The following is a 22129-nucleotide window of genomic DNA, read 5'->3' as shown; positions in this document are numbered from 1 at the left end:
CTTAAGCTTTAGGCACAAAGCATAGTTTAAATACACAACGTGTAAAAAAGATGTAAATTTTAACAGTCTGAGTATTTTAAGTACAACGGTTTCGCTTTAATAATCGTTTTTTAACTAATAATTTTAGAGTAAAATGGCTCTTAACATTTGATAAATGAACAACAAGGCGTTCAGAAAGTCAAAAAGTTTAAAAAGTCTCACTCTATAGAGTTAAACCCTATAGGATTATAAACTAAAGTACTTTCGGGTGTAAGGAATCTCCCGCAGATAATAAAATGTAAAAGAAAGATTGTTGCTTAAGTTTCAAATGATGTTAAGACTGTTTATAAAAACATTCTTAAAACCGCATGTTTTATACCTGTTTTATGAGCAGTCCTAACATCATATAGGCTGATTGTCTTCTTCACCTTATTAATAAGATATAAACTTACACAATTGCCATTTAAATGCTTTTTTTACTTCTATAAATCTAGGTTCTGGGATAACTTAATATTTTATTAGAATCGAGTGTGAAATTAAACATGATCGCAACCCTAGTTTATCTGGCCGCATTTGGCGCTATTTCGCAAGCGGTAATGTTTCCTTCGGCACCGGTCAACATCCTTGTCTCACCAACAGGTTCCGGCGTACAAATTAATTGGGATCCGGTCGACAACGCAACTAAGTATACGGTAAGACCAAAAATGGCGCTCAAAGCTGCACTAAGAACTATTACGACTTTTGTGAATGAAAAACAAAAAAATGACCATGTCATACCCTTCTTTTAATTATTTGAACGAAAAGATGACCTAGACAAAATTAAAAAAAAATACTCTTAAATAAAATATTCACATATTTGCAATGCTCTAAAGCAGTGGTTTTCAACCTGGTGGTCGCAATAGGTTGTCAGGGGTTCGTCCTGTGCTATTTGTCAAACGTTTCTTTACAAGAAACGGAACAGTACAAAACGCAGTAGAAGGATTAAACGAATGCGCCAGTCTAGCAATTATGTTTTATGCTCCTATGTCTAAAATGTTATATATTAATTTCGTATCGATTGGCAACGATACCATCTTTATTATCGGACGAGTACCGATACTAAAACTTGACAGCGCGTTTCGACTCCGATCCGATATTTTCGGATTGTACCGATGCTAATATTTGGCATCAGGTATCGGCTCCGATCCGATATTATCGAAAGAGTATCGATACTGCGATTTGGCACCGGGTATCAACTCTGATACGATATTATCGGACGAGTACCGATATTGCGATTTGGCATCGGGTATCGGCTCCGATCCGATATTATCGAAAGAGTATCGATACTGCGATTTGGCACCGGGTATCAACTCTGATACGATATTATCGAAGAGTTCCGATACAATCACTTAGCATCGGATATCGGCTCCGACCCTATATTATCGGACAAGTTCCGTTACTATTACTTTCATCGGGCACAGCTTCGATACCGCCCTAGTATCGGACCAGTACCGATACTTACAATTTGGAATCGGGCATCGGCTACGATTTCATGTTATCGTATAAGCACCGATACTATCGGACATCTCTAATTTCGTGTCACCTCCAGGTTTCTTTGAGCGACGGCCAAGAATCGGAAACCACCTCGACAACTGCTGCCTTCGTCGGCCTCACACATCTGACGTCATACTCGGGGGAGATAAAGGCTCTGGGGGAGAATGGGACAACTGGGGAGTCGGCTGAGTTCGACTTCACTACAAGTGAGTCCCTAAAATCACGAATATCTTTTTTTTTAAGATAAATCCACACCTATGCTAAATGAGTTGTTGTGCGGCCATTTGTGTCGCTAAAGAAAAAGACGTTTTCATGAGGAAACGTTACAATGTCGGGATTTTAATTTGAGCACTTTCCCTACTTTTTATACATTTTTCAAATTGTTGCTAAAAGGTCGGCATGGAACTTTAAAAATTGACGTAATAAATTGACGTAATAAAACAAGAAGACCTATAAAAAAACGTAGTGTTTTCGTTCCAACAAAGCGTTTTCTTTAATTTAAAATCCTTTCTTTGAAAAATTCATTCCATTTTTAATTCATATCCTGGCCTAAGTTGTTAATTAGACCTTCAGGACCCCCCTAAAACTAGTCTACGTATCCCCAAGGGGTGCACAGAAGTTTCCTATGTACTGTTACACGTAAACCGTAAACTTTAACCAAAATAAGACTTTAGAAGAGCTAGATCACAATTGTTGTACACGAATGTGTGTAATCTTTGTTTAAACCTGCACATTTTCCATTTGGACATTTCGAATAACTCTCTCTTCATTTTCAACATATTTACCTTCTTCTGCATGGGCTTTGATATTCTTATTACGTCTTACCACAACCTCCAACCATTACGCTCTAAAATGTGTATAATCTTTCTTCAAACCTGTACACTTTAAATTTTTATCTACGTAAAATTTTAAAACTTAGTGATGGGCAAAGTGATGGGCCTCAGTGCCACGAACGCTACTCTGACCACAATCTCTGTGAAGTGGGATGCCTTGAACGGAACTGTGAGATACGACGTGAGGGTTTTAAGCGAAGAAGACGAGGAAATTGGTAAGTGAATTTCCGCTAGACGGTGCCCTTGGGACCGGCTTTAAAATGACCAATAAAACCTAAAAAATCGGCTCGGGCTTCAAATAGCGATTGTTATAAAGGCGACCGTTTAGCTTGCTTTATTTTGCGTGTCCGTTATTTTTGATTTAGGTATTGCCCATAATCTAACAGGTTTACCAATGTAACGTTTACTTTTATAACAAGGACTTGACTTATAATTGACTTGCTCTAATTATGACTTGATTTGTTATTTATTTAAAAAAGACTTCTCGGACTTTAAGACTTGACTGGAACTTAAGTCATTACAAAATGACTTGTTTAGACTTTAGAACACTAATTCTACTAGTAATAATTTCCACGTGTCTATCCAACAGAGGCTGACATCAGTGTAGAAGGGACATCGGCTGTGATCTCGTCTCTTGATTCCTTCTCGTTCTACAAGATTTTTGTTCGTGCGGTTGCCGCAACAAGTGATGGAGAAGAAGCCATGATCAGGTAGAAATTTAAACAAAATAATCGGGAAGTTTGATTTGCAGGTCAAATATATTTTTGCTGATTATTATGGATTAAGTAACTTTTCATTTAATGATGTTAAGACATTTAGATTTTTAAAGTTTTGTTTAAAAATATTAAAATTATTGTTTGGCATTTTTTTCGCTTTAAAATTGCATCGATTCGCTAAAAAAAAATAAGGAAAAATGAGCAAGTCAAGAAAAATGCCCAAATTTGCTACACTTCGATATTACCAATTAACTTTATATGGGTTTATTTCTCTATGTGTGACAGGGGTGACACGAAAAATATAAACAAACTTTATATTATTAGTCATCTTGGCCTAGGCATATTTTAACTTGTTCAGGTTTTTCCACAATTTATTTAAAGATATTTACACCATTTTTAAATACCGGTTTACCTTAAAATATGTTGGATTTAGAGAGCCCTAGTTCATAAGTTTTCCATTATAGAACTAAAGCCAAACATTATTCGTAATTTACATACTTTTGATTTAAAATCTCTTCTTGGGGTTTGATTTTTCAATCTGAAAATCATTTTTCAGATTGATAAGTTGAGCAAAGTTTTATCAATACTTAACCGGATTGAATTAACGCTACTATGTCTCAACTGTGTATTACAAACATTTCGTAATCTATTGCAAGAACTTATAAACCTGCACAGCAGCAAAGTTTACAAATTTCTTATAATGTTGAATTTTACATTTACTTTTCAGGGCGCGAACGGACGGTTCAGGAGTTCGCATGACTGGTTTCTGGGAAGGCGACCGTTACCTTATCGGCGGAGAAGGCATGATTTACAGGTAGACCTTGCCGTATGACTTAATGTTTTTTCAACTATTTTGTGACCCAAATCCCAAAAACAAAATTCTTGTAAGTAAAAACGAACGAATAGCACAAATAAATTTAAATAATATGCGCCATGTCATCGTGTTTATGTTAGAGATATTTTGTCCAGAAGAAATCGTAATAAAAAAGCTAACCGTGTAAAGAAGTGCAGTCGGCGACCCTCAAACAGCGACGCAATTTTAGTGCTACAAATAGTTTGATAAAGACTGCATACGTTAACTACAGTTGCACCTGTGTACAAATACTGTACCTATTTCTTGTCATTATGGTTTGTTTGTTATACTCGAATATTCGAATACTCGAATATTAGAATACTCGAATATTCTTGAATACTAGAAACTTAAGTGTATTTGAACACTCGAATATTTGAAAGGTACGTTTATCCGAAAACTCGAAAATTGAGATCTTACATAACAACGCGTTTATGCTGGCATCTAAATATATTTTTTTACTTATTTTAGGCCACTGGTAATTCCACCAGGAGAGTACCGACTCGCTATTCAGTTTCCTTGCAAAGTGGAAAGTGCCAAAGTAAGTAAAATTCATTGTGAAAGTTATACAAAATGAAAAGTTAGGTGGCAAGAATTTCGTTAGGTTTTTTAAATTAGATTTAAACGAACCATGGGTTAATATTGTTTATCCGGCAAATATTGCATAATAGTCAACAATTTTTTGCAGAACAATTTTAAAATAATTCTACAAAAGGATACAATGCCTGGCAGCAACAGTAGGCTATATTTATAAAATAACATTAGCATTTGTCACTCGATTTTTGTTTAATAAGATTCGAACTACATTCATCGAAATAGTTCAACCTAAATATTAGCAACGAGCAACACGTTTAATCAATTTACATCCGATCGAATTGTTTTTATAGGATGTAAATAGTCGAGTTTGTTTCCAACCGAAACTGGGATTAAACTTTCTTTTCTTTTTTTCAGTTTTGGAACGCGCAGCTCGACTTAGGAATGTCGAGCAATTCTCGAGGATACTTTGAGCTTGTCCAAAGCATTCCTTGGATGCGAAGAAAGGCAGAAATCGGAATGATTTTCACGGCGGGCGACAATTCGTAAGACGACAATGCTTGCTTTAGTTTATTGGTTTCTTAAACATTTTTCTATTAAGCCTCTCTTTTGTAATTCTCCTGTACCTTGTATCACCTTCAATATTCAAAGTATAACGCCAAAAGCAATTTTCAAAGCTCATACAGATGTAGGAAGCATTTTTGTAACGTTTAGAATCAATTTTAAGATAATGGCTGGAGGTTAAAGTTAGGCGTATAATGAACACCAAAGCCCATACAGAAGTAGGCAACATTTTTGTAACCCTTTCGAATAAAGTCCAAGATAATGGCTGAAGGTTGTAGTTAGGCGTAGAATGAAAATATATTTCCAAGCTCATACATAAGTAAGGAGCATGTTGCAAACATTTCGAATACTTCTTATTTTATTTTCAACATCGCTACAACCTCCAAGCAGTATGCGGTAAAACATTGTTTTCGTATACATAAAATAAAAAAATGACGATGCTTCTTTTTCAAATAACTTCACTTTGATTAAGTCTTTTGGGCAAAATTAAATGACTTGACTCAAGTTGTTTGGACAGATAAATTGAATTGACTTAAGTTATTTCGCAAACGACTTGACCAGGAATTAAGTAATTGCAAACTGACTTGTTTAAAACACTAAATATCACAAATTTAAGCGGATATCATTATGAAAAAACATATGTAAGCTTGTGTCGCCTTGTTGATTGATTCTTGTGCTGTGAGTTTGTTTTTTTTTGTTTAGAACTTGCAACTTTGTGAACGTGAGCATTGGTGTTCTTTACGGAAAAGCCCTCATCGACGCGCGGATACAACAGGAACCAGAGGAGGTTGGGAACATGACCACAATACGTAAGTACTGTGAGCAGGTTTACTATCGAAAACCTTTTTTTGTAAAATGGATTACTTGTAGAGTTGTTCGAAACACAGAAAACCAATATTTTGCCAGAGTTGTAGTGCTCCCCAAGTATTTACAAGTTTTTACAAGTCGACTAATTGTTATTCCAACATTATCGTGTGTTTGAATACAAAGTAAATGTTAACTTTGACAAAACAAACATAATAAAATAAAAAACGTGCAGATTAATCAAAAGTTCATAGAATGTTTTATTGCAAACAATAAATTTTAGAAACACACAATATTTCCATCTAGTCGTTAAACGAATCACGTTAACCAAACCCCAAAGAAAACAGCATTTTCATGCTGAAATATAACCTATAAGATAAATTGACAAAAATAATAATACTAATTATAAACGTTCACGTACCCTAACCCAGTGTTCTCGAATCCATGGGTCGGGACCCAATATGGGGTCGCCTAAGCCTTTTATGGGGTCGCTACCACTCACCAATTCCTTCAGTTTTATTGATGAGTGTAATAAAAATGTTTAAAAAAATCGTGTTTGATGTGTTAAATTTAAATCCATGTGTTTATTTAAACTTCTCATTTTGGACATGTGTAGACACAGTTCTCTCGAATTGTGAACAATTTAGGCCTGATCAATAGTTCGTGTTATTCAGTTAAAAAGAAGTAGGCCTACTTGTACTTTCGCAAAACAAGTTCTGGTCGCTTGTAAATGCCGATTTCATTTTTTATATCGGGGTCAATTTATAAAAGGTTGGACACAAATGACCAAACCTATGTAACAAAAGCCCACCCGAAAGCATTCCAAGTAATAAAGCGTCATGAAGGCATTTGAGATATATTAATTCTGGTGATGTTAAGATTGTTTATAAAACAGGTAGAAAACCTAAAATATTTTCTTAAAAATTTACAGAAATATATATTTCGCCTTATGAATAGGCATCATCAGTTTGTTGGGTAATAGAATCAATTACCTTTGGAGAACTGGAGGTTTTAGTAAGAGGTAGGCCTAAGAAGATAATTTTGAACGTTTCAAATAACTTTTTATTGTTGAAAATGAGTAAAGAGTTATTCGAAACGTTCAAAATGATACCTACTTATGTATGGGCTTTGGTTTGCTTGATATAGTAAATCTTTATTCATTTTCAACATAGACTATGTTGAGAATGAATAAAGAGATATTCCAAATGTTAAAAATGCTACCAACTTCTGTATGGGCTTTGATATTCCTATTAGAATAAATTTTTTTCTAACCACGGTTTTCTTCCTTCAGCGATTGAAATCGAGCAGATGCAATGGGCCGATTCCCGAAAACAAGTCGAATCCGGAGGTTGGCTCCAGTTCCGACTCGACAAATCCTTTCATGGAGTCAGGAATGTGGGTTTTGTTTGAGTTTTGACTTAAAACTGTCGTAGAACGTAGTACCTTTTCCGTTCTTCCAAAGGGCGTTTGTTTTACTGATATTTAAGTACTTTAGACTGTTTAGTCGAATTAGCTTGTGTGCGGACCTAGTTATTGAAAAAGTTGTATTCTGTAGCCAATACTAGTACCATAATATTGTAGCCTATAATTAGACGTTTAATGGATTTTGAATTAATTTAATAGTAATTTTTGTATTATTATATATCAATATTTAGTCATAATCGACCTTTAAAATTGAGATTGCAGAAAGTGATTCGCATTGTGTAAAACTCTCAAGTATATTCTTTATAAAGAGCCGTAACTCGACCAACAATTATTCAGGATCGGGGAAATCTTTTTGCTTAAAAACTCATAAACGTTCAAAATTTCAGATTAGAAATTAACATTCACATGTACGAAAGTTAATATTCCACTAATAGGTTAATCTATCTCACTTCTCTTTCGATTTTGACCTTTTATACGAAAGCTTGGGCAAATTAATATTAGTGTTCTAGTAACAAATATCAAAAGTAGCAAAATTAGCTGAAACTATCTCCACTTTCCAGGGCGACGTTTCAAACACGACGGTCGAAAAACCTGCAGAGGGCTCTTACGTCATCGCTCTCGACACAGGAGTGAACTGCACTGGGGGAATAACCGTTGCTGTGAGTATAAATTTGCCACATAAAGTAAATATGGGACGAGCCACTGCAGAAAGAAGCATTAAGAAAAAATTGTTCGTCCGACAAAGATTTCTATTATATAAGTCATAAGTGTAGTTATGTTTAAGTCTTTACAACGTACAGGACTAAAAGATGCAATACTTTGTCAAATATCAAAATCTACTACTTTTATGTGGAGTTTAGACTACGGTAACCATGATTGAAAAAGAAAATTTTTTTACACAACTTTGACAGGCTGGATAACTGTTTGTAGCGTTTTTAAAAAGGTGCTATGCAAGTATATTTTGCTTTAATGTACAAATTCAAATCCTTTTTCGTTACGCTAAACTTAATTAGCCAATGTAAAAAAACGTGCCAACGGACACAAAGTGTAACCTTGAAATGACACAAAGTCCGGACGTATGATAAGTTATAACCCTAAAAACATTCTATAGACTTTTCTGTCTTGATCGAAGTCAGTTCTTAAAATAAATAAAAGGCAACATCAGTCTGTAGCAGGACTGCGGAGTCCTGAAAATAATCCGAGTTCGACTCCGGCCACAAAATAGAGCCGAGTCCAACAATAAAAATAACCCTAGTCCGACTCCCGACTCCGGCCAAATGTGCGATTTCGACAAGCCCCTAATCCAGTGGTGACTCTACAGCTTGTATTCTGCCAATTTACGTAACTAGATTATAGATGGAAATTAAGCAATCCACTTATAGGGGTGCCGTATATCTCATCCACCAGCAATAAATGGTTTGAAAATATCCACCATATGCTGTTCCACCTTTACGATTTACAGTTGGCGGCTTTATCAGTTTCAAAATTTGGAACTGCGCATGCGCATGTCGGACTCGGGACCCGAGTAGTTTTACGTGGCCTTACTCGAATCCCGAGTCCGAGTCCGAGTCCGCAGCCCTGTATTTTGAAATAAACAAAACATATAAACTGTATAGTAACAATTAAAATTTACAGTAAAACTAAAAGAAAAATCAGTGCCATGAATGAAAATAAGGTAAAAATTAAAGATATGTAAAGGTGGACCATTCTATACTGCGAAATTGTTGGGAGATGCAATCAGCGTCTAATGATAAACATTGTTTTATTGAGTCAAATCAATGAGTGCACTTAAGTCAATGTTTTCAAATGACTTGACTTGACCTAAGTATTTTGGGCAAATGACTTGACTTGACTTAAGTCTTTCGGACGAATGAATTGAGTTAAAGTGTTTTCATTAAGCATTTTTTTAAATTGGTTATTTATCCTAATATTTCTGTATAAAACAAAAACTTGTATGGCAAGGACTTGCTCAAATTATGACTTGACTGGGGCTTGACTTGTGATTTATTAAAAAAGACTTGACTTGGACTTTATTTTACTAAAAAATACTTGACTTAAGACTATTTTTCCCACGGCTTGACTGGGACTTAGATTATTTAAAAAGGACTTGTTTACAACACTGTTAATAACCCTTGTAATAGTTAGAAGCCCATGTTGATTTTCTTTGTTATTGCAGCAAACATGGGGAATGACACAAAAAAACACATCGACGCTGGAAAATGTTTCTGCCAATATGTTGTACTTCACGCAATCTACCGGCAATCTTTGGTACAACGTTATACCAGGTTGGTATTTTCATGAGACAAGGCCCATACCCCAAAATACTAAAAATTAACTGACATAATACCGATAGCCTTTCTAAAGGCGAAAAAACATGGCTAAATCCACAATCAAATAATCTAATCAGGATTGTGTTAACCAGTGTGCTTTGAAATTAAAGGTCTCGTCTATGGATTTGATCCAGCAGTGTGCGCTGATCAACGAGACATGTCAGTATCTGTGATGGTAGACGGTCTCCTGGTCAGTAAAATCAACAAATTGCCTCTCGCCAAGACCTTATACTAGATTGTATCTCGCTGTTTTTGTACTTAGACAACAATTATATTCGTTTATCAGTAACATGCTGTTTCACTTTTTCTCTTGATTTTGGCGATTTCGTTTACAATCATGCTTGTTGAAACTTTTTACAGTTACAGTTTTTTGTGTTTTTCAATCACTTTAGTTGTCATTACAAAACGTGACCAATTCAAGTTCCCCAAACCAAGAATTTAAAACGACATGTTTAAAGCAAGTTATGTGCTCAACTATTTTATGCTCGCAAAACTATCGATATTGCTTTTGAATAAGAAATGTTTCAATGCGTATAAAGACTATAATAACACAAATATAAAGAGTAGTTTGACCAAATTCTTTCTCATTGTGGAATTCGTTGTTTCGCAACCGAAGGACTTTCCCCAGATTCTAACTTGTTGAATTCAATTTGTTTCAATTTATAGTGCCAAAATACAGATAACGTTGGTAGAAACAAGTGATGCTTTCTGCAAGCCCTAAAATCGGTTTTCACAACTGTAGTCCGACTTCGTTTGAGAAAATAAAGTCAAGTTCAAAATGAATCAGCCCTGTTTGACTTTTACTTGGATTTGGGATGAAGTTAACTTATTTCATACAATATTTTTTATCATATTTGTTAATTTATGTTAATTTTTGCACGTAAAACAATCTTCTTGCTATTTGTTGAGTTTTTTTTAGTTTAGCTTATAATTTTATTTTACATGACAGTAATGATTTAACTGGTAATTGACATGCTCTCAAAATAACTGGACTGGGAAATGACTTGACAACTGATGACTTGGACTGGGACTGGACTCATTATTATTTATCGCAAAATACTTGACTTGGACTTAAATTTATTTTACAAATCACTTGACTGGAAATCAAGTCATTTCAAAATCTGTGGGAATAGGTCCTAACTCATCGAAATAAGGCCTAAATAACGGCTGAACTGTAGGTAGAGGGTATGAGACAAGACGATCGGAGGCCGTTGGTATGGCATAGGCGGTTTTAGTGTCGACGTTTGGACGCCCTAGTTTAAACGGCACCGTTGGGTAGGCATCGGATTGTTTGCCCGTTAATTGGGGGAAAATAAGGGCATTATTAGGGAGTTAGTAATGTACTTAGGGGTGGGGTTTGAGTTTCGGTAAAATGTTGTTACGACTATTAGGTATGAGTCCTTATTGGTCGTATTCCGACGTTGATGCTCTTCTTACTTCAATCTTATGGCTGTAGTTGGTTAACGCAACGACACCACACCTAGCCGGATCATTCCGATTGAAGTAAGTATGATTAGTGCATGTGATCCGTAACACTGCGAAGTTAAAATAAAAAGAACAGGACCCTTCCGTTCAATCAACACGACATGCCGGTCAAAAGACTTAACTTGACTAAGTCATTTAGACAAAATGCCTTGCCTTGACTTTGAACAAATGACTTGGACTGGCGAACTTGCTATTTATTCAAAAAAACATGACTGGGACTTTGGTTATTTTGCAAATGAATTGACTGGAACCTAAAATGCCTTGTTTCCACGAGACCGTTTTTAAGGGAAGTTTTTAATAAATCAGTCGAATTGACGCGAAAACTGTATATCTCACCAAGTTATCTTCTATGACCGCAATATAAAATAGCCTATGTTTTTTTTATTATTATATCAATCCAATAGTTTTTACAGGCCTACCAGGAAGTAAATATACAACAATTGTTTTCAAACGTTACACCAAAGTAGAGAGGGAGATACGCCTAAAACTCATGAAATATAATTGCAAAAGTATTATTGGCATAATTGTGATTGTACAATTGGTTAAGGATTTTTTTTTCAAAAGGTAAATTAAGCAAAATATACAAAGCGCCAATGTCCGGTTTCATTTTTGGAATTCTATTAAAAGCCCTCTGTTCTCTAAGCAGCTATTGCAACGGGTTTCAATTTTCCGGGTTTCGACCAGCTTCATAAATTAAGAAAGTGTTGAAAATAAAGTAACGGGATGCGTAAATTTTTTGCCGCTTTCATCACACATCGCTCATCAAGAATATTTGCTGTTGTTGTCTATTGATTCGTAGGTGTGCTGCCAAACTGTTTTAGTTCGGTTGGTGGCTGGTGTGACGAAAGTAGAAAGAGGTTTAAGGGCATTTACTAAATTGTGTTCGAAAAACAAGTTTAAGTAGAATAATGATGTTGTACTTTTTTTTCTTTTGATTTTGACGATTTAGTCTAACAATTATGCTCGTTGGAATGTTTTGGTTATTTCCGCTAGTTGAAAAAATGCAAACAAGAAAATAAAGTAGAATATTTTTTATTTCTCTGGAACGTACGCGTTTGTCTAAACTGAAACGAAACCAATGGAAAAGGCGCGAAAACGCGTTTGGGCTGGGTAGGGAGTAATAATTAAATCTTGCAGAAAGTGTGGGATGGTTTGTTCGAACTTAAGAGAGGTCTTCAGCGTCCATAAGGATCCGGTTACTTCTTGCTTGCGATTGCGTTTAGCTGACTTATGCAGGCGGCCAAGGTTGTTTTTTGCTGTGAAAAACATTACAAGCGCTATATAACTGAAACCAAGTGAATAGCTACAACACTTAAAATCAGTTCAGTTTATGCAGGAATAAGATTTTTTTTTTTAAATATATCTGTGAAACTTTTTAAGACCTTTTTTTGGAATGGGCAAAGATTTTTTTATTTTGTTTTTCAATTTTTTTTCAAATAATTAAAGATTATTTTTATAGGCTATATATTGATTTATATATTTGACAAATTATATTTGTATTGAGTGCTCTTACGTGTTAAAGGGTACTTGTTTTCTTCAATAGTAAAAATCCAATGTTTTCCTCAATAAGAGTTTTTCATTCAGAGTTGTTTTTTATCAAAACTGTAGTTATTTTTTCTTTACGTTGGGATCTTTCATTGTTTTAGTCAAACTGTGCTTATTATTTAAAAATGTGTTTTTCATGCTTTGAAAGTTTTTTTTTTTTTACGTTTTGGATTTACTCCAACATGACATCCACCGAAAAGTACAGTTTTTTAGCAAAAATATGTTGTTTTTTCTGAAATGGACTTACAGACGCGGGAGTTATGGTGGCCATGACCTTCTTTTCAATCCAGTCTACCATGTGGCCGTGTGACAGCTCAGTGTCAACTTTCTGCACCGCAACCTGGGAACGTTAAACATAAAACATTATATTTAAGCATAGGATATGCTTTTCAGACTGTAAAAACCACCTAACAAGTAGTTCCAAACAAAGAGTATTAATTCAAACTCTTAGTTTCTTATGACTGAGATGAAAAGCTGTTGGAAAAAGTGGAATTTTTAGAAAAATCTGAATTAGATTAGAACTAGAATTTGAGCACACAAGCAATTCAATTCACAAAGTACTTTAAAATTAGAATTAGCCGTATTTTGCTCTAATTCATTAAATTAGAAAACTAGAATTATCTAGGGCAGTGGTTCTTAACCTTTTTTGAGCCGCGCCCCCCTTTGGTAATTTTCCTATGCCTCACGCCCCCCTACGAAAAGCAATTCGGAATTTTCAATGAAATATCACTCAGCAAACTTGAAAATAGTGAAGTTAGCTGTCGTTCGCGCGAAGCGCGAAACAATTGGGTTTAATTGGTTTAATTGGCGCTAAACTGTAAATTCAGAAGGCTTTTCACATTGGGCAGTGGGCAGTGGGGCACACAACAAATTGCTCGTGCTCGACACATTGATTTTTATCGTGCTGATATTGACAGACGTATTGTGAGGGTATTTACTGGACCACAGTTGTAGGGCCGTGATGTCGAGCGCAAATTAAAATGTTAAGCGCAAAAATTAAACTTTAAGTTATCCTGTTTCAATGGATGTGACGGCACACAATACAACGGCAATATTGCAAAAACGTAATGGTTTTGCGCAAAAAAGTCCCCCTGTTGCTAGCCTCTTACCCTATATAAAATATTGATAAAAAATAGTTCGAATAGGGGATGACTTCTAACGTTTATCAATAAGTTAACAAAATTGTTATTAAATAGGGGGGCCGTTATACCTTCGATGATATGTAAACATGCAATGGCACTTTGGGATAGAACGTAGGAAATAAAAGGATAACAGACGCTTGGCGCGGAGCGCGTCAGTTTTTTGCAGTTTCAATCGTAAAGTTGGCAAAACAGAGCTTGTACAGCGCTGTAGGAGTGGTGTACAACCCTAACGAAACCATTAGAATCATTGCAAAAAAATTAAATATTGGCTTAGGACTCGCGCCCCCCTAGAAATTGCTTGGCATTCCCCTAGGGGGGCGAGACCCCCGGTTAAGAACCGCTGATCTAGGGTACACTATGCACGGATATGTTTAATGTAGCTTGATAATAAATTGCATTAACTGACAGATGATATAAGTTCGTATCGAAATGTCTTAATCAAGTTGATGTTGATCTACTCGACCTTTTTGGCTTTGCAATTTATTATCAAACTAAAATGATCTAGTTGTCCAAGTCTGGTAGTGGTACCTGGTAATCCAAGCTTCTTTTAACAGCTTCAACTACACTTGCTTGTCGATTCATGTATTCAGTCTCAAGCATCATGGAAAGGTTCACCTGGTCATTGAACAAGGTTAAATTGACACCTTGCCTTATTAAACAAGTATGCTCAAAATCTAAGGCATTTAGCAGCAAAGAGGTTTAGGATACCTTCTTGGCGTCGTTGATAAATTCCTGAACTCCAGCCCTCCACTGTTCAAGCTTAATGTTATCAACCATGCTTTGAAGATGCGAAAGCTCGTCACCTTTTACAGCATCCAGAGCGTGAAAGAAACGCTGCAAAGAAAAAACATAGGTTTAAGCAAATAAAAATTATGTTTCCTGGCCTGGGCATATGCGCCGAATTTTTCAAAATTACAGGGCGTTTTTTCTAAGCTGCGCAAAAATGATTATTAATAGTAAAATAATGTGACAGTTGTTAGATAACACCTTTTGTGCTGTTGCACATTATGGCAGAAACAAGTCATTTAGCATAGTGTAAATTTTTGACAGCTCGTTTAGGCTAAAAAAGTTTGAAAATGGGCATAACATAACATTGAGTCATAAAAAAACTTGAATTTATGTAAAATTAAAATATATTGTTTTGGGTTTGGGTTTAAATGGCTTGTGCCTACAAAAAAAGGAATTAAGGAAAAAAATTGAACACCTTTGTGAACTAAAACTAATCTTAAGTATATTATTTTGCTCACTAATTGTGTGTGTATGTTAGTCAAGTTATAGGGCGTTTTGACGACCTGTTAGGCATTCAGATTGTAAAAATGCTCTGAACACCCACGTCGATATATATTGCGCGACTTGGAGTATAGATTTGAACAAGTAGATTATTCTAGTTAAATGCAGCAAATTCTAGTTCTAATCCATTCTAATGAATGTACCAAGAATGCCACCTTATCCAATGGCAATTTTAGTCTTTCACAGGTTTCAACAAATAAAAATTATGTGTTCTGCATATATATTAACGGAAATGCAAGTTTGAAAAAAATAGCGAAACAAGCAACAAAGACTTCATTAGGCTCGCTCTATATTTAAAAAAAGTTAAAAAGAATGCGTTAACAATAATTAAATTTGTGACACTTACTGCCTCCAATAAGAAAAAAGGTTTAAAGTACTTTGTTAATTGCAAATCACCTGTCGTTCGCTTTCGTAACCAGCACTTATGGACGCCCCAGCTTTCGATGTGATAATATAAAGGCAAGCCACCAATGCGATGGTGTAGATTGTCTCGTGCGTGTAAATGTAGAATTCTTTTGATAACAGCATTGTACCAACACCAGCCATTAGGGTGTACAAACCTAGGAGTAACAAAAACATAAAAAATGTTGTTGGGCTCCAGATAAGTTGTAGCATAAAAACTAATGAATTCTTAAACCTTGGGTCAATTTAAACTTTTTTATCTTCACATGGTGAACTTTACTGTTGACAAAAAGGATCAAATTGTATATTTTGTAGTTGTTTATTACCCACACTATACAGTTGTTGCAATTTTCGATACTAAAATTGGTCACTTTCTCTAGTAATTATATCTACTCATATATGATTATTTAAAAAAAAAAAAAAAAAAAAAAAAAAAAAGTAAAATTGTTTACTTTCCATATCATTACCAAAAGATAAAAGTGCACAATCTTTTAACTATTGGCAGCGCATTAACAGTTTTATTTTTCCACGGCAGCCAGTAGATTTTTTCCAAAATGATGCAGAAAGAAAAAAATTATCTAAAACCACTTTGGCAAAAAAAATTAAAAACTGAAATTCCGAGTTCAACCAACTACAAACTTTGAAACTAAAAGATTAAATATAGGAACCCAGACAAGGAAATATTTTTACAAATCTTTTTTATTTGAAATGTTCAAAATGCTATTCATTCTACATCTAACAACAATCTTCAGCCATTATGTTAAAATAAAATTGAAAGAAATATCAAATATCTATGTTGTACCTGTAGCACCCGTTCGTGGGTAAAGGAACTCAAAAAAGTACTCTGGAAGCACGTAATGTCTGACGAGACTGCGATCAAATTCCTCCATAGGTGGGGTCGGTCCCATGCCTTCGTATGGAGCTCCTGGCATTTTGAAATTCTCCCAGTCCTTTAGTTGGGCCTGAAGAAATAAGAACATTATTTGTTAGACTTAATAAGAATATCAAAGCCCATACAGAAGTAGACAGCATTTTGAAAGTTTTTAATAAATCCTAAGATAATGGCTTTGGGTCGTAGTTAGACATAGTAAGAATATCAAAGACCATACAGAAGTTAGTTAGCATTCTCTCTCTCTCTTTCAAAATGATCTTTTTTTTCTCTTTATAGTTATTCGAAACAATCAAAAGTCTTCCTACTTCTGTATTGGCTTTGTCGCTTTGATATGCTTGTCCTACAACATCCAGTCATTATGATCCAAAGGTTTATTTGTTAGAAGCATCTTTTTTAATTTTAAAAACAAAATGGGTTGAATTGAATATGTTTTAATGGCTAAAAGAAACATCTGTCAAATTATTGACTAAACACACTATATGAGGTACATATTTCCGGCCAAGATGTTTCGGCAAAGGACTGTTTACCCCTGTTTGGGTAGGGCTAAAAATCTGGTTAGGGTTGAGATAGTCAGGGGAGTTATTGATGATGAAGTTAGTGGTTGAGTTTGGGATTATAGATTATAGATTATTTAGACCTTTCTTCTTGTCGTTTAGGTCTAATTCCAACACCTTCAGGTTTATTCCAACTTGACTGTTATTTTGACCATTAGGTGTTAGTCCAATTTTGTCTTTTTCCAAACTGTGTTTTATTTCAAAAGTTGGGGTTTTAAATTTGGTCTTATTACTGGAGGACCTTTCTTACAAAAATTAACACAAACAATAAATAGTTCGCCACAAATCTAAAGCAACACAATAGCAAATATAAATAATAAACTCACTGGATAGGCATTGGGCACAGTCACACTGGTAGAACTCGTAGGTGCAACAGCTGTGCTGGAATTACGCTGAGCACAAATCACGCGTAGACATAGCGGAGTCTCTTTGCCAATGATTGATCGACCTAGCAATTTAAAGTGTTACACCATTACAAACTATTTCTAGGATGCTAGGATGCGGAATTCTATTTATGTGAATAAGTTGGGAAAAATGCAATTGATTTATTATCACACAAGTGCCACAAAAAATTATGTTATTAATTTAAAACAGTTAAAGATTTTCAAAACTAAATGTATAGGTTTTTAAAGACATGAAATTGTATGACCTTCGGTCAACACAATGATAGTTTTATATTTGTTTTACTATTGCACTTTCTAAACACAAAATATGTTAAGCTTCACTGTGATAAAAATATTCAAGGAGTTAAACCAGGTTTTTATTTTTCAATGTGAAAATTAATTAAAAGATGTTTAAATACTGGATTTTGTGGCATCCATTTTACAATATATTTTAACACAAGCACATTAGTCTTAACACAATTACAAGAGTCTGTAAGTTTAAGATTGTGTATTTTATAACTTTGTCAATGTTCCCAAGTGGCATAAATATCACTGACTTTGCTACAATAGTTAAATAACAAGGATACCTGTACTTAATAGAAGCCTTGAAAACATGTTGGTTGATGTCTGCAAAACAATTAAATGATAAATTACTCCACTAAATTCTTAGAAAGGGGCTACTTGACCAGATTGTTCTTTTACGCTTGCACAAAAAAATAATTATTTATTGATTTGGGTTGGCGTTTGGGTAGTGGTAGCATTAGATTTAATTTTACAAGTTTTGCATAATTTCAATGATTTTTTTCAGAAATGGATTAAATTACTTTGCAGCCAGGTAAATAGTCCCAGGAGGTATTTGGCCAGATAGGCCTTTTTCCTGCCCCCGTTATTGATTATAGATTTGAACTACTTTGGTGTCCAGGTGAGTAGCCTCTTACCAGATCAGAAACTTTGGATTTTGCACGAGGGAGATTAATTTGCAGCGTTAAATTTTGTAATAACATTATTTGTAAAATTTGCACCAACTATACTGAAAAACCGTTGCCGAGTAGTATACTGAAAATCGTTGGCGCGACGAAAGTTTTGCACGTTTGAGCAATTTTTCACGGTTAACTGTGACGTCTTACGTTGATTTTACATAAAATGCATGACGGCTATGCTGTGGCAGAACGGGAAACTGTGTGAGGGATAAATCCAATCCATATATAAATTAATTAGGCCTTATTTTCCAACCTGGGCCTTTTCCAAAAGTTTATGCCATGTTGGCCAAAAAAGAACACTGGTGTGCGAAGCATTCTGATTAATTGCAATTTGGATAATATAATATAGTAAGGCAAAACAAAACATTTTGGCTATGCAAAAGACATAAATCATCAGAAAAATGAACAGTTTGTGAATATTTGACTCTGCGCCAATAAATGAGAACATTGCTGAAACCACAAGTTTTAACGCAACTTTGACATAGGTTACGCCTAACGTACGCTCTGAATTAAAAGTTAAAATTTTGTTTTACATACAAAAGGTTATCCTCTTAAACCCAAGTTGGCCAAAAGAGAATGTTCAAAACGCTGTAACTTAACGTGAAACGCTATTACACGTGGCTAAAGTGTTTAATAAAACACATCAAGAATTTTTTTAATTTAGGGTAGAATTAACTATGTTATTTACCTTTAAAATGCAAGATTAATCCAAAATTAAAATTTATTTTTACCTGAAAACGCCAAACGCAAAGGTCAAACACTGTTTGAGAAAATTATGGATTTACCACAAACGACCGCAAGAACATAGAAATCATAACAAACTATACCACTTGGTACCACTAAACGTGGCAATGGCAAAAATATGCACAATAAAAAATGAAAGGGTAAAAATGCACCAAATATATTGTTATTTCCTCAACCGCAGCTTGAACTTCAGGTGACTTGGCACATAGCTGCGACGCAGAACAAAATCTCTTCCTGACCTATACTATTTGACGCTTATAAGGGGCCAACTCTGATTATATGGAATCCGCCTAAAAGCAACATCAAAGAAAAAATGGCTTTCTGTAAATCGGTGAAGAACATTAGGTATCAGGGTTATAAAATGAGTTTCGAAGAAAAGCCAACCGACCTATGAATTTGGAACGCTTTGTTGCTGTTAACCTTTACGAGAATAAAATAAATATACAACTGTAGACAATTTTTTTTAAGTTTTTTAGACTGTATACGTTCTATCCATTTTGTATACTCTCAATATACCCGTATTTCAACCTGTATATTTTTTAGACTACCAAAAATTATTACCAAAAATCCAGATGGAAATGAAAAAGCTCGTCTTCTAATTGTATTTATTGCATGTCACAGAGGTCACAAGCCGCCTACCACTCTTCAACCAGTTTAAAGCGGCTCTAATGTTTAGGTTATAATAGCTTGTCTTATGATGCCCAGTGTAAATTCTCCTGTGCTTATTTTGAAACTACTGTAATCCAAAAAACTTTCCAACTCGTATAACTTCTCGTTAAGGCTTTAGCGCATTTTGATAATTTTTGTTAACCTAATTACACCGTGGTTCTCATGGCACCTTGCTAACGTGTAAGGAACAAATGTTTTTGTCGCCCTAGCCTCGAATGTATTTACGCTTGATATCCGTTGTATATTTGCAAATGAGACCTATTTTATGGCTTCCCGTTTTTACCATGCCCCATAAACAAAATTACGGCATTCACCCCTGCTCCTATTCTATTGACAGCGTGATAGCTTTATTTGAAAAAGTCTTGCATTGCAAATGAAAATTCTCTTAAATAATGTTTATGCAACATTGTTCGTGTGCAACATCTACAATCAATCTAGCTGAGAAAAGGTATGTGTGCCTAAATGAGGAAGAGGCAGATGATATGAACTTCGCCCATACGCTCAAGTCGTGGTTCTTCGCAGTTAAGCAAGCAGAAAACGTGGCTGTTGGTTTCGGACTGCTATAGGCATTGGGAACGCTCTATATCTACACCCTCAGAAAGATCCGATTTTCAAGTAGTTTTTAAGAATGCTTCCCAGACAGCAAATGGATGCAAGATCTTTGTCTATAGGTCAACATTATTATGTACCTGTGTAAGATAAATACCATACCGGTACCAAAAATAATTGATAACAGCCTTTTGCGTTTAAGAATTAAAAAAATCAAAATAACTATACTATTGAATTTACAAACCCTCTTAAAATTATAAAGCTTGTTTGTTACTGCGGCTTGATGTAAATTCCATAAATAAAGTTGCGTGTTGAGTCTGGCGTTTTCATGTTCCAAACATATTGAAAGACAAAGTATAAATTATTTTCTAATCATGTATAACCATTAACCATAAACTACAAAACAAAACTTACTAAATGCATTTCACGAATCAAATTAACCCGGAATGTGTGACTTGTTGAATATATTTTACAAACAACTTTGTTTTAACTCGCAGGGGAAAAACGGAAACAAAGATCTACGTACCGCGCAAAACACACTACACTTTGATGCTTAAATTAAAAACGAACTCTTGAAGATATATTTTACAGCAAATAAAAGAAAACAAAAGAAAAATATAACTTGGAAAGAAAAAGAAACCATTGAACGCTTGAAAGTAAAACTTTTGATCAAAAAATTATGACAATATTTAGAAAACCTTTGTTGATATTTATCTAATTTATCAAAAAATAGTAGGTTAGCAAAATGGATATAACTAAACGTAAAATCGCTTATGCAAATTTTAGTAAAAAAATGGAATAAATTGCCTTTGAATATTTTAATTTTATCTATATTGCTTGTTTGACAATACTTATGACGTCATTTAGTATCGGATCAGCGATACTTTTTATCTAAAATATCGGTTATCGGAATAGAATGTCAAGTATTTGACGCTTAAATTAAAAACGAACTGTTAAAGATAAATTTACAGCAAATTAAAGAAAACAATTAATATAACTTGAAAAGAAAAAAACAACTTTAAACGTTTAAACTTAAAATTTGGATCGAAAATTATGTTAAGATTTAGAAAATCTTTTTAATATTTATTACTTTGCAGTTGAACCTTATAGGTTTCTTTAAGTTTTAAACAACAATATATTTTTAAAAAGTAAAAAATATTTATTGTAAAATTAAACTTTAATCTTTGTCCGCAGGATTGGAAAGTTTAAAAAACTTGAAGGAATATTTTTTGTAAATATTGCACAAAAAGTAATACTTCATCTCGCGCGGAAAAGGGCAATTTCGGAACAAGTGCGAAGTTGAAAAATACAATAGTTTCGCACTAACAAGACACAAATATCTTTCCAACGCGCGAAAATGATAAATAAGAAAATTCTTTCTTCACAAAGTAAACCAAAAGCAAAGTGGCAGTTTCTTTTTTTTTTAAATTCCAGAAAAACCGAAAAACGTAAAGTATAGGTTTAATAAACATTAAAGAGAAGTATGTAAGTGATATGTGCATGGGACTTCATATATATTTTTAAACAGAATAACAGGTGGCACTATATAAAGACAAAATGTATTAAAATCTTTACAAGGTTTCGCACAACCGTGCTTCATCAGGTCTTGACGCCTTTTAATCTCACTTGTGATTCTGCTTGGCGCATTTTAATTGCTTTAAAAGCATGTAAAGAATACAATACAATTTGTTGTGCGAAAGCTTATCGACAATACATCACAATTTGCTGTGCGAAAGGTTGTCTATAATACATTACATTTACCTTTATGTACCGATTGCCCTATTTAGAATTTTACAAATACGGCCATTTACAAAAATTACATATTTCTTTCAGTCGCAGAGGGCTTCCAATAACTCAGAATATAGGATGATTATAAGCGAGCAACAAGCAAAATTGCAGCTGGCCCGCGCATGATACAATGGCTAA

At 34.5% G+C, this 22129-nt stretch overlaps 2 protein-coding genes across 3 annotated transcripts; one reads left to right on the top strand and one right to left on the bottom strand.

Annotated features, from left to right (window-relative positions):
• Window positions 1-453: 453 nt before the first annotated feature.
• Window positions 454-10145, top strand: LOC146136755 (uncharacterized). Its single transcript, XM_083395234.1, has 12 exons — window positions 454-671; window positions 1568-1718; window positions 2432-2560; window positions 2935-3055; window positions 3789-3875; window positions 4383-4452; window positions 4863-4990; window positions 5712-5818; window positions 7105-7208; window positions 7799-7897; window positions 9415-9523; window positions 9679-10145. The coding sequence occupies exons 1-12, from the start codon at window positions 522-524 to the stop codon at window positions 9801-9803; spliced, it is 1380 nt and encodes a 459-aa protein (XP_083251360.1). The 5' UTR covers window positions 454-521; the 3' UTR covers window positions 9804-10145.
• Window positions 10146-12069: 1924 nt separating this feature from the next.
• Window positions 12070-19033, bottom strand: LOC146136754 (ATP synthase peripheral stalk subunit b, mitochondrial-like). 2 transcript variants are annotated; one of them, XM_083395478.1, is made up of 9 exons: window positions 18973-19033; window positions 17849-17888; window positions 17205-17326; window positions 16235-16394; window positions 15427-15590; window positions 14449-14574; window positions 14269-14355; window positions 12846-12938; window positions 12070-12309 (listed from the first exon to the last, which is right to left on the bottom strand). In XM_083395478.1, the coding sequence occupies exons 2-9, from the start codon at window positions 17874-17876 to the stop codon at window positions 12250-12252; spliced, it is 840 nt and encodes a 279-aa protein (XP_083251604.1). In that variant the 5' UTR covers window positions 17877-17888; window positions 18973-19033; the 3' UTR covers window positions 12070-12249. The 2 variants fall into 2 exon arrangements, with proteins under 2 accessions (XP_083251604.1, XP_083251603.1); XM_083395477.1 differs by having other exon boundaries at window positions 18930-19026.
• Between the last annotated feature and the right edge of the window lie 3096 nt (window positions 19034-22129).

The sequence above is a fragment of the Ascidiella aspersa genome, chromosome 8 (genome assembly GCF_963924565.1).
Source record: "Ascidiella aspersa chromosome 8, kaAscAspe10.2, whole genome shotgun sequence".
In the NCBI taxonomy this organism is placed as follows: Eukaryota; Metazoa; Chordata; class Ascidiacea; order Phlebobranchia; family Ascidiidae; genus Ascidiella; species Ascidiella aspersa.
This window is presented reverse-complemented; position numbering and strand designations above follow the sequence as displayed.

Excerpts from the sequence above, each read along its gene's own strand:
- LOC146136754 (XM_083395478.1), bottom strand. The coding sequence starts at position 17,876 with ATGTTTTCAAGGCTTCTATTAAGTACAG. Across the intron at positions 17,327-17,848 it reads AAGGCTTCTATTAAGTACAG|GTCGATCAATCATTGGCAAA; the intron begins GTATCCTTGTTA and ends TTAAATTGCTAG. Across the intron at positions 12,939-14,268 it reads AAAGAAGCTTGGATTACCAG|GTTGCGGTGCAGAAAGTTGA; the intron begins GTACCACTACCA and ends TAACGTTCCCAG.
- LOC146136755 (XM_083395234.1), top strand. The coding sequence starts at position 522 with ATGATCGCAACCCTAGTTTATCTGGCCGCATTTGGCGCTATTTCGCAA. Across the intron at positions 1,719-2,431 it reads TGAGTTCGACTTCACTACAA|TGATGGGCAAAGTGATGGGC; the intron begins GTGAGTCCCTAA and ends TTTAAAACTTAG. Across the intron at positions 3,056-3,788 it reads GGAGAAGAAGCCATGATCAG|GGCGCGAACGGACGGTTCAG; the intron begins GTAGAAATTTAA and ends TTTACTTTTCAG.